General features: G+C 32.7%; 2 protein-coding genes across 2 annotated transcripts; both read right to left on the bottom strand.

Annotated features, from left to right (window-relative positions):
* Nucleotides 1-377: 377 nt before the first annotated feature.
* LOC114162645 (CBBY-like protein) lies at nucleotides 378-4,408 on the bottom strand. Its single transcript, XM_028046602.1, has 8 exons — nucleotides 3,941-4,408; nucleotides 3,791-3,861; nucleotides 3,506-3,664; nucleotides 3,110-3,176; nucleotides 2,729-2,824; nucleotides 2,442-2,488; nucleotides 2,156-2,236; nucleotides 378-604 (listed from the first exon to the last, which is right to left on the bottom strand). The coding sequence occupies exons 1-8, from the start codon at nucleotides 4,271-4,273 to the stop codon at nucleotides 481-483; spliced, it is 978 nt and encodes a 325-aa protein (XP_027902403.1). The 5' UTR covers nucleotides 4,274-4,408; the 3' UTR covers nucleotides 378-480.
* A 5,370-nt stretch (nucleotides 4,409-9,778) lies between these two features.
* LOC114163975 (tetratricopeptide repeat protein 37) lies at nucleotides 9,779-16,768 on the bottom strand. Its single transcript, XM_028048398.1, has 11 exons — nucleotides 16,570-16,768; nucleotides 15,489-15,705; nucleotides 14,263-14,355; nucleotides 14,083-14,184; nucleotides 13,841-14,008; nucleotides 13,618-13,706; nucleotides 11,627-11,748; nucleotides 11,310-11,491; nucleotides 10,733-11,017; nucleotides 10,362-10,509; nucleotides 9,779-10,283 (listed from the first exon to the last, which is right to left on the bottom strand). Exons 1-11 carry the CDS (start codon nucleotides 16,731-16,733, stop codon nucleotides 9,910-9,912), a joined length of 1,944 nt encoding a protein of 647 aa, XP_027904199.1. The 5' UTR covers nucleotides 16,734-16,768; the 3' UTR covers nucleotides 9,779-9,909.
* Between the last annotated feature and the right edge of the window lie 529 nt (nucleotides 16,769-17,297).

Raw genomic sequence — 17,297 nt, 5'->3', positions numbered from 1 at the left:
CAATTCTATGATAGAAAGCAGTTTAAATTAAAATTATAAGAGACTTTTTTTTTTATTATCGTAACTTTATCACATAATATATAAATATGATAAAAAAGATAAAAGATTTATTTTAAGAAATAGAAATAATTAAGGAACCTTCTCCACCTTCTACATACACACATTTATTTTCAACGTAACCTGAAATGCAATGCAATGAGCGTATTTCGTTATCGGAAACAACGCTGACATTGAAAATTGGTCTCAAAGTCTAACAACTGTTCCCAAAATATGCTTTTTTAGTTTAGAAGAAGAAATTGAAGCTTTGATTTTTCCAGGGTTAATTTCAGGTTTTAAGAGTTTACCATTCTATTTATTTGATAGCGAGAGATGCATCATTGAAAAGAAATTAAGCTCAAGAAGAAATGAAGATTCTTTATTCAACCAATGGTGATAGAAATAGTGAAGGAGACTTGAATGAAACAAAATCATAGTCTTGTGCTAGCTCACATATTGCTTCTCAAGAAGGCTACCACAGAATGCCAAATCAAATCTCTCCTCAGGAGGATCACCAATGCAGTCAAACACTGCATCTGCATTTAAGAAATCTTCATCTTCTGTGTAGCTGCATTTCGATGAAACAATCAGTGGAAAGCAACATCATGCTCACAAAACCAACTTGTATTTCAGAATATTACTGAGAAAGTTGTTGCACAGACATCTAAAAGTTAAATCAGAAGCCAAAGAAGGTAAAGTATTAAAATATACTAAGTTCTCTTTCATCTCTTATTTCTCTTTTTTCCCATCACATATTGGCATCACTTGTTACATGTATCACTCTCTCTTTCCTCTTTCTTACTATTTCTCTTTTTCTCTATTCCTGTATACCTTAAAACTACGGGTTTATGTTTGTCAGGGTTCAAAGGATTTAAAAGTTTTTTAGAACGTATGTTTTGTTATGGGTTAAAATGAGATAGAATTGGTTAGAATTAGATTTTTTTAGTGTGTTTGATTTCTAAAATTAATCGAGTGAGAAGTAAATAATTATTTCTACATTAAAAAATTACTGAGCTGGAATCAATTATCGAACATTGAACGAAGGGATTGCATTATTTTTTAAAGGGATTTACCGGAAAGCATAACACCAATAAAACATCAACTCTATGCTATTCATGGATCTTTTAAATCTTTTAAAGGAATATTCACTAGAAAAACATAATACCAAAAAGACACGAGTCCAACTTGTAAGAGATCATACATCTCTAACCAAAAATCTTAAAATAGGTCTTTTACTTTAAAAGTGTTTAATCTTCTCATTTCTATGCAGTATAAAATGTAGATTCATACTTGAATTCAATGCATGTGTCCAACCAGAGATAAGTTAGCCATATCATTAAAGAATAGAAAAATGGGGAAGCTCCTAACGTTTGCAGGAAAATTCTACTGAAAGTACCCTCAACCTAATCGTTAAGAAAATAAATGCTATCTAGCCATGTTAGACAGAGATATTAATCAGTGTGGAGGAGAAAAGCAAGCTGAGACAACCTGTTGACTGAATCATGATGCATTTAAACCCAATCCAAATTCAGAGAACTGCATTCTTGTTAATGTTTATGCTGTGTATGAAAGCATTTAGCAATGTTGCCAGATATAGCATGAATCAGTTGGATTCATTTACTTTCTCAGTAACTTTATCTCACTTCAATAATGAAGACTGAGTCCACTTTAAACTTTTTGGTAGATAACAAGAAGCCATTAAGAGCTGTAACATCACTGTGCAGCCTTTACATCACAATGATGCTTGATGCAATTCTCAGAACAGTCTTATCAGCTTAGATAACTTTCGAATTATGTGCCCAAGTATTTTACATTGTTTTCAAATATGACTAAATATTGTAAGGTAGGTTAAACATTTTCATGGTATCCCTACAAAACAATGTCATTTACCAATGGACAAAAAATATAAGTATCAGGATTGCTTCTGTTACTATAACGTGATGTTTTTGACAGTATATATTAGTTTTCTATACCAACAAAATTGTGTGTTAGTATAGAGTTGCAATGTCATTATCAGCACTTTAATTTCAATTAGACAAAGGCTAATGAAGAGGCTAATACAACAAGTAGAACTTTAGAAAAGAAAAAGCTGCATCCCATTTAATAAGTAGAAACATACCCACTCTTTGTTACTATACACGTCATTCCAGCTGCTTTAGCAGCTGCAAGGCCTATGGCACTGTCCTCCACAACAACACATCTGCAGAAAACAAATAATGAAATTTCACATTCAAATGTGACATGCCAGTGAATAAAAAAATGTAAGACACTTGAGTTAAGCCATCATAAAATACACCTTTTGAGTAAAAACATAAGCATCAACTGTAGAAATTTATGGCTTCTTATTTGAATAATATTTTGAGCTCAAGTTATCATCACCTAGGCACTAGCATAGTGAGATATACCTTGAAGGTTCAACACCCAGAGTGCTGGCTGCTAACAGATAGATGGCCTGTCAAAAAGAACATGATGCAATTAGATCATTGAGTCATAACTCAATTTGAACACACTACTAGGTAGCTATATCAGAACAGAACTTTGTAGGGATAGAATCCCTGAAGATTTTAGAACATTAAACTTCATACTTAATCATAAAGGACTAGTAATAATTGAGTTTCATTTTTTAGTTGATTTCTATTGAATGTGTCCCTGTTAATCAAGTAAATTAACATGAGAAGGATGAAATTCTTACAGGATCAGGCTTTTTACGGGGAACCACATCTCCTGCAAATATCTTGATTTTTTCTGCTCTCTCGGGTCCCAGCAAGAATGATACTATTGCAGAGACCTAAAATCAACTCACAACTTAGGTCTGAAGATGAAATAACAAATAAATGTGGATCCAATCACCAGTGGAACATGATTCATTCATTGATAATTAAGTAATAATGATATGAAAGTTGACCTATTAAAAACTCAAATCAATGTCAATCCACCACATTAGCCTAAAAACTATTGGTCCATTAGGAATTGAATCTATAAAATACTATGAATCATGGATCAGTGAGTCAATTCTCCCATAAATTAGAACAGATTCATTCAAGGAACTGAATAGCAAATTGATTAAGCATACCGCCTTTTCATTGGAAGTGCTGCAAACTGCAACTTGGACTCCTTGAGCAAAAGCCTGATCGATAATCCTATATGTTGGATGAAAAAACGAAACATGCAATAAGACAAGGCACAAAATTTGTCTTTCTCTGATGATAATAATACAGTTTTCTTAATTTTGACACATATCATAAAAACCACGAATGTTAAATAGAAATTGAATGATAGCAGAGAAAATATTGGATAAAAGTTTAGGAAGAAACAAGATCAGGAACTCGACTATGTGATTGGTAATTGACCTCTCTTGAATTTCAAGTTTGAATAAAATTATGGTGAACAACCATCCGAGATGCCAAGTTGTTCTAAACTTTAATTATAAAGAATTTGGATAAAAGATAAAGAACAGATAGTAACGAACTTTGCAACACCTGGACGAAGAGGCAAGAGTTTTTTCTCAATAAGAGCCATGAATAGTTCTGTCTTTTGTTTGTGAAGTGAAGCTACGAATTCTTTTCTTTCTTGTTCACCTGCTGGGGCATTTGCAGGCCAACCTGTCTTGTTAAAGTATGCTGTCATCCTGGTAAAAAAGAGAAAAAAAGAAAAAAAAAAGGCACATCGATTATAACTTGGAATTCATTCAAATTTTTAAAATCTAGAGATGTTTAAGGTTTTAAATTGCAGTAAAAGTTAAAGTATACCAAACCTTTCTTTTCCACCTCCAATTTTGAGCAATTCTCCATACAAGTCCACATCCCATGTAACGCCCAGATTTCTCTGCATGATAAAAGCAGAGACAAAGCAATAAGACATTTGTTAAAGAAAAAAGTGAAGCAATAAGTGTTTGTATGAGTACCTCTTGGAAGGTTTGGTTGAAAGAAATGCGGTGACCATCTTTCTCGGTATCTACAAGGACTCCATCACAGTCAAATAGAAGAGCCGAGGGAAGAGTGGAAGAGGAAGATGCAGAGGCTGAACAACTCCACCTACGAGTACGAGGAGGAACATTCACCCTTGTGGTTGTTTTTGGTTTTGATATCCTAAGAGAAGAAAGAGTAGTGAAGGATGATGGTGGAAGATGATCATTGTCCTTGGTGTGTTTGAGGAGGCAATGGGTTTTTGGTTGAGGTGTTGTTGGAGTGAAGAGTGAAGCAGAGGAGATGGAGATTATGCTACTTGTACCTGCCATTGATGATCACACACACCTTCTACTCCTTTTTTCATTCATTTTCAACTTATTATCTGCTTCTTTGCTTCCAACTTCCAACGTCCAACACAGGTTTCGATTAGGTTCAGCCTTCTCAACACTCGCCACGTGGAACAATCGTTTTTCTTCTTCAGGAAAGTCTGCTTTTTTGTCCACAGAAACAAACTAAAAACACTCACTTCTCAAATATGTATAATAACCCTTTATTTTTTCATTCATCATATTCTATCTCTTCCTTAGTTAATGAATCAATACACACATATTTGGCTGCACATTGGTTATATAGGGAGAATTATTTTGTCTCCCTCTCTCATTCTAACGCACTGTAACAAAAGAAAAATGTTTTTATAAAGTAAGATTAAAAGATCAATAATTACAAAATATTTTTTACCAATAATACATATACACTATACATACACACACATATAATCTATTTTGTTCTATATTACCCTTCTATCACACTATATTACGTGTCACATTTAAATTCGTATATCTTTCTCAATATATATCGATTAATTTTTTAGGTATTAATGGATTCTTTTCCTTTGTATTAATTTTTAGGTGATGTGGGATTATTCAAAATATATTAGCAATAAAAGTTTTGGATCTTTTGGTTCAAGTTTTGTAAACTAAGTAAACAAGAGAACTATTATGGTGGTAGCATGAATAACAATATTAAGGAATTTGCCATGACAAAGCTTTTGCTGTATATGGACATCCTAAGAAATTTATCAAGGTTTATTTGTGTTAGGTGAAGAAGACCTCCAATCAATATATGGGTCAAGTTTAGTATTGGGAAGCTAGAGGCTTCTCCGAACTAGCTGCCTGTGGTGAAAATTTTAGAAATAATTTGGGGGGCTTCTCCACCTCTAATAGTTTCTCTTGTACCCAAAAACTTTGTTAATTCTTGTTTTGCCCTCACAGTAAAAAAAAATTAAAGTAAGAAGAAACCGTAACTTTTGTGTATTTATCAAAGCCCACTTCTAATAGTTTTTCTTGTACCCCTAAAAACTGTTAATTCTTGTTTTGCCCTCACGGTAAAAAAGTTAAAGTGAGAAGAAACCGTAACTTTTGTGTATTTATCAAAAAGTTCACCTCATGCACTCCAAATTTACTTTCATTTTCATTTTGACCTAATCCCTTTTCTTCTTCCCCTCCACTTGCCGCGCATTAGACTGTTTTCCTTTTCTATTCGCGCAGCCCTCGTAGCATGCGCTCCCACATTCCATCCACACTCCATTGCCATCTACAAATTCAATTAAGTTATTATGTACCATTGATTTATATTTTTACGAATTTAACCTGAATGCTGAAATGTTGTGTGGAATAGATGCATACATCCATGTTTTGAACTGTTGAATTCATAAATCCATAGATCCATGTTTGATCTTAACTGCGGAAGTTGATTTCCGCAACACCCTTTTTTTCTTTACTAAAATTGGCTTTCAGTCGCTTGAACCGTGGATGTTGACATCTGTTTCATATATATTTATTGGTTTTTCAGTATTGCAGATGTTGACATTCACATCAGAAATTTTCAAATGCAAATGTCGATATCTATTTTATATAATTTTTTTGTTTTTCAGCATTGCGGGTGTCGACATCCGCTTCAAAAATCATTAACTACGGATGTCGACATACATTTTATATCTTTTTTTTTGTTTTCTATTAGTATTGTGAATGTCAACATATGCTTCATAAATTGTCTATTATGGATGTTGATATCCGTTTGGATTTTTTTTTTTCGTGTATGACGGATGTGGATATTTTTATTGTATGTGTTCCTCCTATTTTCCATACTAATCGCAACGTTAAATATACATGTCCTTGGTCCTCTAATTTTTCTTGTGACTTTCAATTTTGTGCGTATCCTATAGTCTTCTAGAAGGAATGATGATTCTTTTACCTCTACAATATCTTCTTATGATAGAAGTAAAAAAGAATGTGTGTTATGATGTGATACATATTCAGAATTCGCATAAGTGATGATGCTCATAATTCCGAAAAGTCTTCATGAAATAACCAGCACAAAGTTGTATATTATACTGTGGATTCCATTAACAAATCATAGTAGCTGTTTGTTCTGCTATAAAATGTGTCCAGCCTTATTCAATTATTTTATATGAGTAAAAATCAAAATTACCTAAATTTGGTCAAATTAAATGAGTAAGTGGTGCAGTAAGCAAGTTGTCATAATGTCGTAATGTGATCTTGAATTCATTTACAACTTCTCACTTGTCACATGTGAGTTGAACTCAAAAGTAAAGAGTAAATAATACTGTAATAATATTGTCACATCTGCTTCAAATTATTTTTTTGTTTTTGTGCATTACGGATATGGACGTCCGTTTTTTAATTGTATCGTGAATGTTAATATCTGCAATACAATTTTTCAGCATAATATTTTTTAATTTTTTAAAATTAAATCACATTCATATAATTGAAGATAAATTTACCAAATACATATTATAAGATATTTACTATATCAAATGGATCAAGAATCAAAACAAAAAAAATTAAAGGTTTAATTATTCGTATGATACCCACTTTGGTAGAGGTGTGTCAATCTGGTATCTGGTTTTAAAAAAATGTCAATTGCATCCCAACTTCTGAAAAAGTGATTTAATTAGGTCCCTTTCAGACGGAGTTGACTAATACCGTTAACGATGTGCCACGTGTCTGATTTTTTTTATTTTTTTTTAATTTCTTTTAATTTTTTTAAATTTTTTGAAAATAAAAATAAAAATGCCACGTGTCAAGTCCTTGTGTGTGACACGTGACATTGTCAATGTCACGTGTCAGTGTCATTATCATCTAATGTCATTACGTTGATTTCAATTGAGTCCTCGTATATGTCTTTTTGATTCAATTACCTACTTATTGTATATCTGATTCAATTTTATCCCAATTTTTTTTAAAATTAAAATATTTTTGTAATCCATTTTTATAAGATTAAAACGTATTAAGTATAAATATTTTTACAAAATTAAGTACTAATATTTATATTATTTTTCTCGATTTCAGACCAAATTTATTATTTGTATAAATGTTATACTAATATCTTTTATTAAAAACGACTTTTTAACATATTACTTTATTAATTACTTTTTATTAAGTACTCATGTTTTGTTAATTATTTTTTTTTTCAAAATAGAACAATATTGTCTCTTACTAATTTTAAACCAAAATTTTTATTTGTATGAATGTTATACTAATTTGTTTTATTAAAAATGACTTAATAAAATGAATTTTACCACTAAATTTTAATATAAATATCAAATACTTAATTTTTGTAAAAATTTTATACTTAATTACTTTTAATTTTACAGAAAATGGATTTTAATTATTTATAAAAATTGGGTCAAAATTGAATCAGAAACACATAAGTAAGGACTAAATTGAATCATTGATACATATATGGGGACTAAATCGAAATCAACACAATTACATCTGATAATGACACTGACACGTGGCATTACAATGCCACGTGTCACACACAAGAACTTGACATGTGGCATTTTTATTTTTATTTTTCAAAAAAATTAAAAAAATTAAAAAAACCATAGACTGACACGTGGCACGTCCTTAGTCAATTCCGTCTGAAAAGAACCTAATTGAAGCACTTTTTTAAAAGTTGGGATGCAATTGAGACTTTTTTAAAATCGGATACTAGATTGACACACCTCTACCAAAGTGGGTACTATACGAGTAATTAAACCAAAATTAAATATCAAAATTTAAAACAAATAAAAAGAATGTGGATATCCATTTTTGAATTGTACTACGGATGTCGACATCCACAATACAATTTTCTAGCATAGTGTTTCTTAATTTTTTAAAATTAAATCACATTCATATAATATAAGATAAATTTACCAAATACTACATTAATATTTATACATATTATAGGATATTTACTGCATGAAATGAATCAAGAATTAAAGAAAAAAATTATATATCAAAATTTTAATAAAATAAAAAGTATGTTGTGGATGTGGACATCCACAATAGAATTTTCCAGCATAGTGTTTTTTATTTATTTTTTTTAAAATTAAATCACATTCATATAATTGAAAATAAATTTACCAAATACTATATTAATATTTATACATGTCATAGGATGTTTACTGCATGAAATAGATCAAGAATCAAAGAAAAAAAATATATATATCAAAATTAAAAAAAAAAGTATGTTGCGGATGTGAATATCCATTTTTGAATTGTATTACGGATATCGACATCCGCAATACAATTTTCCAGCATAGTGTTTTTTAATTTTTTAAAATTAAATCACATTCATATAATTGAAGATAAATTTACCAAATGCTATATTAATATTTATATATGTTATAGGATGTTTACTACATGAAATGAATCAAGAATCGAAGAAAAAAAATTATATATCAAAATTTTTAAAAAAAATATATGTTGCAGATATCTGCAACAGAAACTGTCAATACTATTGCGGATGTCAACATCCGCTTTTAATCAGGATTATTGCGGATGTCGACAACCGCTATTTACATTATTATTCATACATCATAAACATGTAACATATAAAAGTAATCAACCAACAACATTTATCACCTCAACTAACAACATTTATGTAATGATATGAATATGAACATTAACTTGGTTTTGTAAAACAAGAACTTTCGTCGCTGACAAGTGTTGCACTGAGAGCTTCGAAGAGGGAAGAGGAACCATAGCCAGGCACAAGTAGTTGCTGAGTTGCTAAGTGCTTGGAGAACAGGGACCATAGGACCATAGACCTGGAGAGGAGGGACCATACAGCAGAGCAACGAAACGGAAGAAAATGACAGATATTTGGAGGTGTAGGGAACTTGCGAAAGGGAAGAAGTTTGGAGGTGCATTGTTCCGTTAAAAACCATCCCAGTAACTTATTTTAATTACTTTCACCAACCAATGTAGGAAAGGTTATAATGGTCATTAATGCTGAGATTTGGGGTGCTGAAGAAACCATTTTGGGTGGAGGGAGAAGCCCCTAATTTGGCTAATGCTTTGATGCTCGACTGAGTGTTAAAAGTTGTTTATGCTGAAATTATGGATTATATTTTGGTTATTGAAGTTTCTTATAACAGATAGGCTGGATGCTTTTTGGTTGGAATGTGATAATTTATTTGTGATTATAGCATTTTTTTATACATCCTTGATTCTGATATTGAGCTTTATCAAACATATATTGTAGTCTCACGCATTGAGTGGGAAACAGTTATACCGATAAACGTATGGTATATGAAATTTCTGATATCCTATTTTTTGTGAGTTTATATATATATAATATTGGACTATCAAACAATAAACTATAGATTTTCTCAAGTTTTATTGGATTTGGTTTGGACAAACCACTTGGGATTGCAGTATTATATTCCAAATTTGATAACACTGACTGGTGTACTAAGCATTTTACCCGCTACAAGTTTATGGTATTTATTTAGTCCTTTTACTTTTATTTCTTAGTATAGCTAGAAGAAAATGAAACTATTTACTCAATTGCTATTCTGAAAGCACTAATGATACAAGTACATTTTTCTTTCATCCATTTTAATAAATGGAATTGGAAGATTAAATTAAAAAAAACAAAAAAAAACTACCTATCATTCTTTAAGAGTGCATGAGGTGAGGCCTTTGCATAACTTTGACATGACAACCGCCTTGATCATATTAGATTTAGCTGCATCCAGCAATGGATCTGATTGGAGAGCTTTGTTGAAACAGTACTTGGCTTCTTCCAAAAGACCCTCAGCAACAAACACAAGACCCAGATTGTTGAATGCAGGAGCATACCCAGAATGAAGTTCAAGTGACTTGGTAAGCATGGCCTTTGCACGTTGATATTGTTTCTGATGGCGGTACAGAATTCCCAAATTGGATAATATAGCATGCGCTTGTTCACTTGTTGCCAAAGACAATGCTTTCTTGTATACTTCTTCAGCTTGTGATGCTTCCTCTGATAGTTGAAGGGAGACACCTATATTATCAAAAAACTGTATTATCAAAAAACTCTTCCTAGAACATGCACATTCCTAGTACAACAGATAGAACATACCTAGGTTAGACCACGCATAGCTGCAATGGCTGTCGCAGGCAACAGCAGCTTTGAAGTACTTTTGTGATGTTTTGAATTGCCGAGCACAGAGACTATGAACGCCGAGTTGATGCCACTGCACCGCATCATTTGGATCTTCCGCTATAGCCTGGTGGCAAAAGTATGACATGCCAAAAAATATAACAAACTATATCCATCATCATAGAAACACCAAATACATTGGGTTGTGACATTTTAGCTGAAATAGTTTACCAGATGACAGACTCACGCATTGTAAACAACACAATATGCTGATAAAACCTCAATTAGCAAGTGGATTATTAAGATAAAAGATAGGTCATTCTAGGATAATAACCAAAAGAATATATTACCTGCTTTAAACTGCAAAGAGCACGCTCTTCAACCTCTCTCAACCCGTGCTGTTCACTTTCATATGCTGCCACTATCTCATGCTGAGCCTTGTGAACCATGGCAAGCCCAGCCCATGCTATTGGAATCTCGACCAGGGATGAATCACCATCTCTTATTATAGAAGCCATTTCATTTCCAGCACATGAAAGCAGTTCACTGCGATCTTGTGATCTTTCTGCCTCCTTTATTCGATGGATAGCAACAGCATATCGAGTAGACATGCAATTGGGCTCCAGTTTGGCAGCCTACAAAACAAAGAAATGTCAACAAAAGGAAAAATTTAGCAAATGTGAATGCTGATCACAGAATTTCCACAGCCTGATTTTCATTTGGTGAGGTGGAAACTTCAAAAGTGCAACTAACACTATGCAATACATACACACCTAATACATGAGAGTAATTCCTGTAATTTTAATTATGAAAAACATACACATAAAAGGATCGCGGAAAAATTTCCACCAATAACAAGAACCAGGAAACCAATAAACAACCTCAATAAATACGCTATAAATGACTGTAGCAAGGAGCCATGAGCACCTTCTCCAAGCATTTGCTGGAACTTCGATGATCACCACTAACAGAAAATGCATACGCAAGATTTGCCCATAGATGAGCTGATTTGCTATCTGCTTTAATTGCAGCCAACAAACATTCCTTGGCAACTTTTGCAGCCATGATCTGATCAGCCATGGCACCTTCAGAGGCACTTGCACCAGGACCTGGCATTAAAAGAATTATATAACAGAAAGTAAGAACAATACTATGAAAAAGTCTGCATCTATTAAAGAATATATGAGAAAGAAAGGTAATATCCCACAAAAATTGAGAGCATAGAACCCGAGCAATAAAAATACCTGCCACAACTGAAGCATATTTACCCAAGAGAAGGGCAGCATAATTGACCAAGGCTGCAGGATGATTTTGATCTTTTAAAATCAATTGCTGGAAACATTTTGCAGATAATTCCAAATTCCCACTGCAAGGCAAGATGAACGGTGGAGTATTGACTAGTGAGGAAATATATAAACAGAATAAAAATTCATATCAACCCTTTTAATTAAAGCCCCAAAAGGACTAGTATTTCCCAAATAATTTAATGCAATATTCCGGAGAGTACTAACCCAGAAAAGGAAGCATAAATTTCGTATCATAAAAGTCACTGCCACAATTGCTTAAATGTGCAAGCTTACAGACACCTCTAAATTGTGGATGTCGGGTCTTAACCATGTCAAATATGTATCCATGTTGGACACTGCATGGACACTTCAAATATTTTTAATTGCATGTCATATATAGTTTAAAAACTTGTATACTAATAAAGATTAGAATACCACAACAATATAACATTTTGTATTACATTACATTTATATGTGCTCCTTTTTAAATCATCAATTCTCTATTGTGAAGGGTGATTTAAAATTTTATTTGATTTTAATTTAAAATAACTAATATATTAATTATATTTGCATCATATCCTAAAATTTTTTCTATTTGTTGTATTATTCCCCCTTATAGTTAATGGGGCATTAGCATCACACCACAAGGTAGCGGCTGAGCATCCAAAATTGCAACAGATCATTTAGGTTTTACCTAAAGAACTAAACTCCTGGCTGGGAAATGGGGTCGTTTAGGTGTTTGTTCTTTTTTTCTTTTCTGCATTAAGGATGAACGGGTAACTTTCTATTTTAACCTATAAGCCACTATTTTTACTCCCCTCTTTTGCAAATCAGCACTTCCGCCTCTCTATTTCAAGAAGCATTTCCAATGAGGTTTCTGTGCACAATTCCAGTGGCATGGCAACTTCTGACAAACTGCACGTCTTCTTTCTTTTCTGTTCAGCTGCAATGCTCATCTGGCCCAATCAACCTCTGCCACCCATCCCGTTCAGCCAACCTCTTGCAGATTTCCTATTTTGAACATGTTGATATGTTGTTTAGCAGCTTTCTTTTAGACCACTAGGTCATGAAACTTAATCAGAATATGATTTTAATTTTAGACATTTTCCCTTCACTTTTAAGGGCACACACACAGTGCAATATAAATTTACTTAAGGATCATTATAGCCGTAATCCCACTATAGTGCTTTTGGAGGGTGACTGCTCCACACCCCTATCCACTATTGACTCCTATGATATATTCCCGAGTCCATGTATTCCTGTATCCATATCCCGTATTGTAACTGTCCATCCCAGAAGTGATAAGAACCTAGGGAGTGTCACACCACAAAAGGTAGCAGTTGTAGTCATAGCCCAATGCCTTATAAATAAACACCATATTAGAATCTCATACTTCCAATGTGAGAATCAAATCTCTTAACCTAGAATTAGATTCTAACACCCACACAGGCTAACTGCTCAGTAGCTCTTCGACTAGTCCTAGACAACACTAAAATGCTGACATCACCAAAAGTGTCACTCCTTTACAGCTAATGGAAAACTATAATACAAATTGATAAAGCCTTGGACAACTACACCATGACACCACAAAAATTAGCCTATACAATCCCATATGTGGGACTCAAGTTTCGTAACAGCAAGTGTCAATTCTGAATTTCCTGCCAAATCTATAATTTTTAAAATATATTTCCATTATAATTGAGATTTCTGTAAGTGTTCATAAGACAATTTGATGCATAATTCTCTATGTTCTTTTCGAAACTTGTCATTGTTCCCTCAGCAAATTACTTAATTCACATTTCACAGTGCTAAATATTATTCAGAAAGAAAAAGAGATAAATCAAACCTGTACATATTGTTCAAGGATGGATTAGGAATTTGTTAAAAGGCACTACTTTTGTTGAACAGTAAAAATAATACTACCCAAGACAATTACCACTCATACTTACATTTGAAGATAAGCAATCCCAAGATTTCCTAGGCAATCATAGTTCTCTGGTGCAATGGACAACAATGATGACAAGACTGAGATAGCACTCTACACCAGCATTGTAAGTCACATTGGTCAAAGCAAAGGGGAAAAGGTAGTCACATCAAATATTGATACAAAAACATCATATATGCCTTAAGAACATTAAAGTAGAAAGAAGACGAGCAACCAAGTAATTGTACCTGCACGCGACCAGTTTTAAGAAGGATAAAACCCAGTGTGTTCCATACAGCTGTCTGTCTAACATCTGACTGCACTGACTCTTTCAGCTTAGACAGAATCTCTTCAAGTTCATGAGGCTCAAGTTCTTTATCAGAACTATTTTCAGATGAACTTTCTAGTAACAGGCACTAAAAGGATTATAAAATATGTTAATGAACAGAGATATTAGAATCATAAATCCATCAAATTAAGACCATTGCACCTGTGCATGGTGAATCTGAACTAACGAAAGCAACTCCGGCCTATCAATCTCAGCCTCAGGCCTGAGCAAGATCTGTTCTGCCTTCTCATAAGCCAACACAGCCTAAAATATTTTTAATGAACATTGAGTAAGCTATATGTATCAATAGTAACAAGTAGAATTGAAAGCACTGCTTAGTACCTTTTGAGGCTGGCTTAATCTTTGGTACATCAAGCCAAGTATAAAATGTGCATGAGCATTTTTGGGCATCTTCTTTGCAACATGAACCAAGCCCTAAACATAAACTTATTTTGTTGGTAATAAAACAAAAACAACAACAATAGCAATAATAGCAACAATGGCAAAAATTGAAGCGGCATGACAACAAATTATTATTGTCAAAATTACAGTTGACTTTTCAATGTCCCACTTTGCTAAATAAGCAACTGATGATGGAAATGCAGTGGTTAGTTTCTAAGAAAACAAACTAAAATCAATCATGGTAAGCTAACGGTTGAGTGAACAGCTGGGGGAGGACTTGATTCAGTCATAGATCCATATCAAACAAAACCCATTATAATAAGTTACATATAAGCAAAACAACAAATAACCAATTGAGTTTATATTGAAATTATGCTGCCATTCTACACATAAAAAGGAAATACAGAGAAAAAAGAATACTGTTTGAATATTAGTCTATCACCAAGCCACCATGTCCCAATAAATACAACATTTTAAGCTCAGTAACAGTTCATAACAGCTACAAAATGTTCAAAACTTGAGAAGAAAGCATTTTGAGAAGTTTTTTTTTTCTAAATGGTAACGTAGGAACAAGAAAATGTCTTATATACACCACATCTCAATTGGATGGCTAGAAATATTTTATCTAATAAAGAAAAACATGTTAAAAACAATTCCCATCACAATGACTAGGCATGATTAATCTCTGGTCATATTTTACTGGAAATAACAGTTGAAAACTATATCGATTGCCCATGAATCAACTTCCTAAATAATTCAACAAACAAAAAAACTAGACATTTTGATCCCGAGAAAACTTGTCACGTTGAAAAATGAATCAGAACAATGAATATAAACCATTATATTACATCCTAGCGGTCTATATTAAAAGAAAAAATAGACATGATTTTTTAAGTACTCATGTGATGCGACCACCAACTAATTTTCAATCTTGACATTTCATGTATGATTGTATAGTCCAGATTTATAGTTCTCATTTCTCAAAATAATCAAGAGTTCTCTTCACATATCCTCCAGCTGTGTGTGTGTGTGTGTGTGTGTCTCTCTCTCTCTCTCTCTCTATATATATATATATATATATATATATATATATATAAAATAGAGTTTAAAAGTAGGATGTTTTTAATAAATGAGGAAAATATCTAACAACATTAGAGTAAACTTACAGTCTTCACACTGCTAACTTTTTCCTCCCGAGATGAAGGAGGTCCTTGAACATGTTGATCACCATCTGCATCAGCTCCACAATCAAGAGAAGACTCTGTCTTGCTAAGTCTGGAACGACATTTGCCCAGTTTATTCAACTTTTTACTTTCACCTTCAATGCTATCAGTGTCTTTGGACAACAAACTCTTATCTTGACCGCTTTCATCATTCGCCAAACTATATATTCGTTAAAGAATAAAAATAACAAGAAGCAACAAACAGATACTGTCTCAGACATTCATTTTCCAGTAATAGGTCCTACCATCAAAACAACATTTTAGAGAATATTGGTGACCATTAAACGAGTAATAAGCAAGAAAACATATCTTCTACATAACACAGCGCAAAGAAGTACTTATATCTTTTATATTGGGTGCTACTAACTAATACCTTTAGGACACTAGTTAAGGAATCAATAAATAGGAAGTTCTAACATTGAAATTGCATGGAAAATCACAATGAAATGCAGGCTTATACATTCCAATAAAAAATCTTTCCACTCTTGATACCTTGACCTGTAGTATTTTCGTTTTACACTATATTTTTTGAGTAATCCCTCCACCTGAAGTTGGTTATCCATCTTAAACATGTCACCATGTTAGTTTCTTAACAAAAGACTAAAAATTAATCACTCAAAGATCTGAAAAGTCACCACATTTTAGTCCTCTAAAAAATATAAAATATAACCGTATTCATCCTTATAAATTTCCCCTACAATACATCTTGTAACCCACCACAGTCTGTTATTGAAGCCAGTAACTTCAACAAAATTAACACCCTTTCTCCATCTTCCTACTTTTTCAACATACACCCAAAACAACCTACCCGAAACAAATGAAGACTGACTATATTTCCGAAAGTCTCACGACATTTAAATTTACGCAGAGTTTAAAAAATGAATGTTCTTCTGGCTATGACCTCTAAGGGTTTGGTAAGTTCCTAAGTTGGAGATTTCAATTGGTTCTCCAAGACAGAAAATCATAAATCAAAAGATGAAAAGGGAAAATTGAAATTATGCCAGAATGAGGAAGAGAGTATTACGTTGCAATCGATGGAGGATGGACAAGGGAAGAGTCGTCGTCGTCGGCTTCAGGAGGATCAACGTTGAGGTCGGCCAAAACGACGAGCTTCGCTGACGTATGGTGAAGAACCCTGGAGTTAGAGCTCTCTTCTGCTACTGCTGCTACTCCAAACTTCTCCGCCATTTCTTGAGTGTTAGTTAGGTTTCGCGTTCCGCGTTTTCCTCTTATATACTTTTTTATCTAAACTCGTTGGGATTAGGATTTCACATCCAATATTTTTTTTATATATATAAATTTGTTTTCACTACTATAAAATATAGTTTAAAATATTTTATAATTATCATTTTTATTTTATTTTATTCACCTTGTCGTCTAAATTCGTTTGCATTGTTGAAATTTACGTGAACTATATCATATAAACGATGTTAGTCAATATTTGAGGAAGAAGAGAAAAAATGTAAAATGGTTCTAACGATATGATATGAAATGGGATGTTTTAAATTATAGAAAATAAAATCGTATAACTTTATTCTAAATATTAGAACTTCTAAAATAAAATAAGGTTGAAATATATTGTAATGTAATGGATATGAATTTAATGACTACGGACTAACAGATGATATTGATATTTGTTTGGGTATAAATAATGTAGAGCAACTTAAACTAAACCATTTGAATTATTATATATTTGTTAATGCAAAAATAATTACTTGATTTATTTTAAAGTATTTTTTTATAAGCAAATCA

The sequence above is a fragment of the Vigna unguiculata genome, chromosome 9, assembly GCF_004118075.2.
Source record: "Vigna unguiculata cultivar IT97K-499-35 chromosome 9, ASM411807v1, whole genome shotgun sequence".
Taxonomy (NCBI): domain Eukaryota; kingdom Viridiplantae; phylum Streptophyta; class Magnoliopsida; order Fabales; family Fabaceae; genus Vigna; species Vigna unguiculata.
The sequence above is the reverse complement of the archived record's forward strand: the minus strand, read 5'-3'. Positions and strand labels throughout refer to the sequence as shown.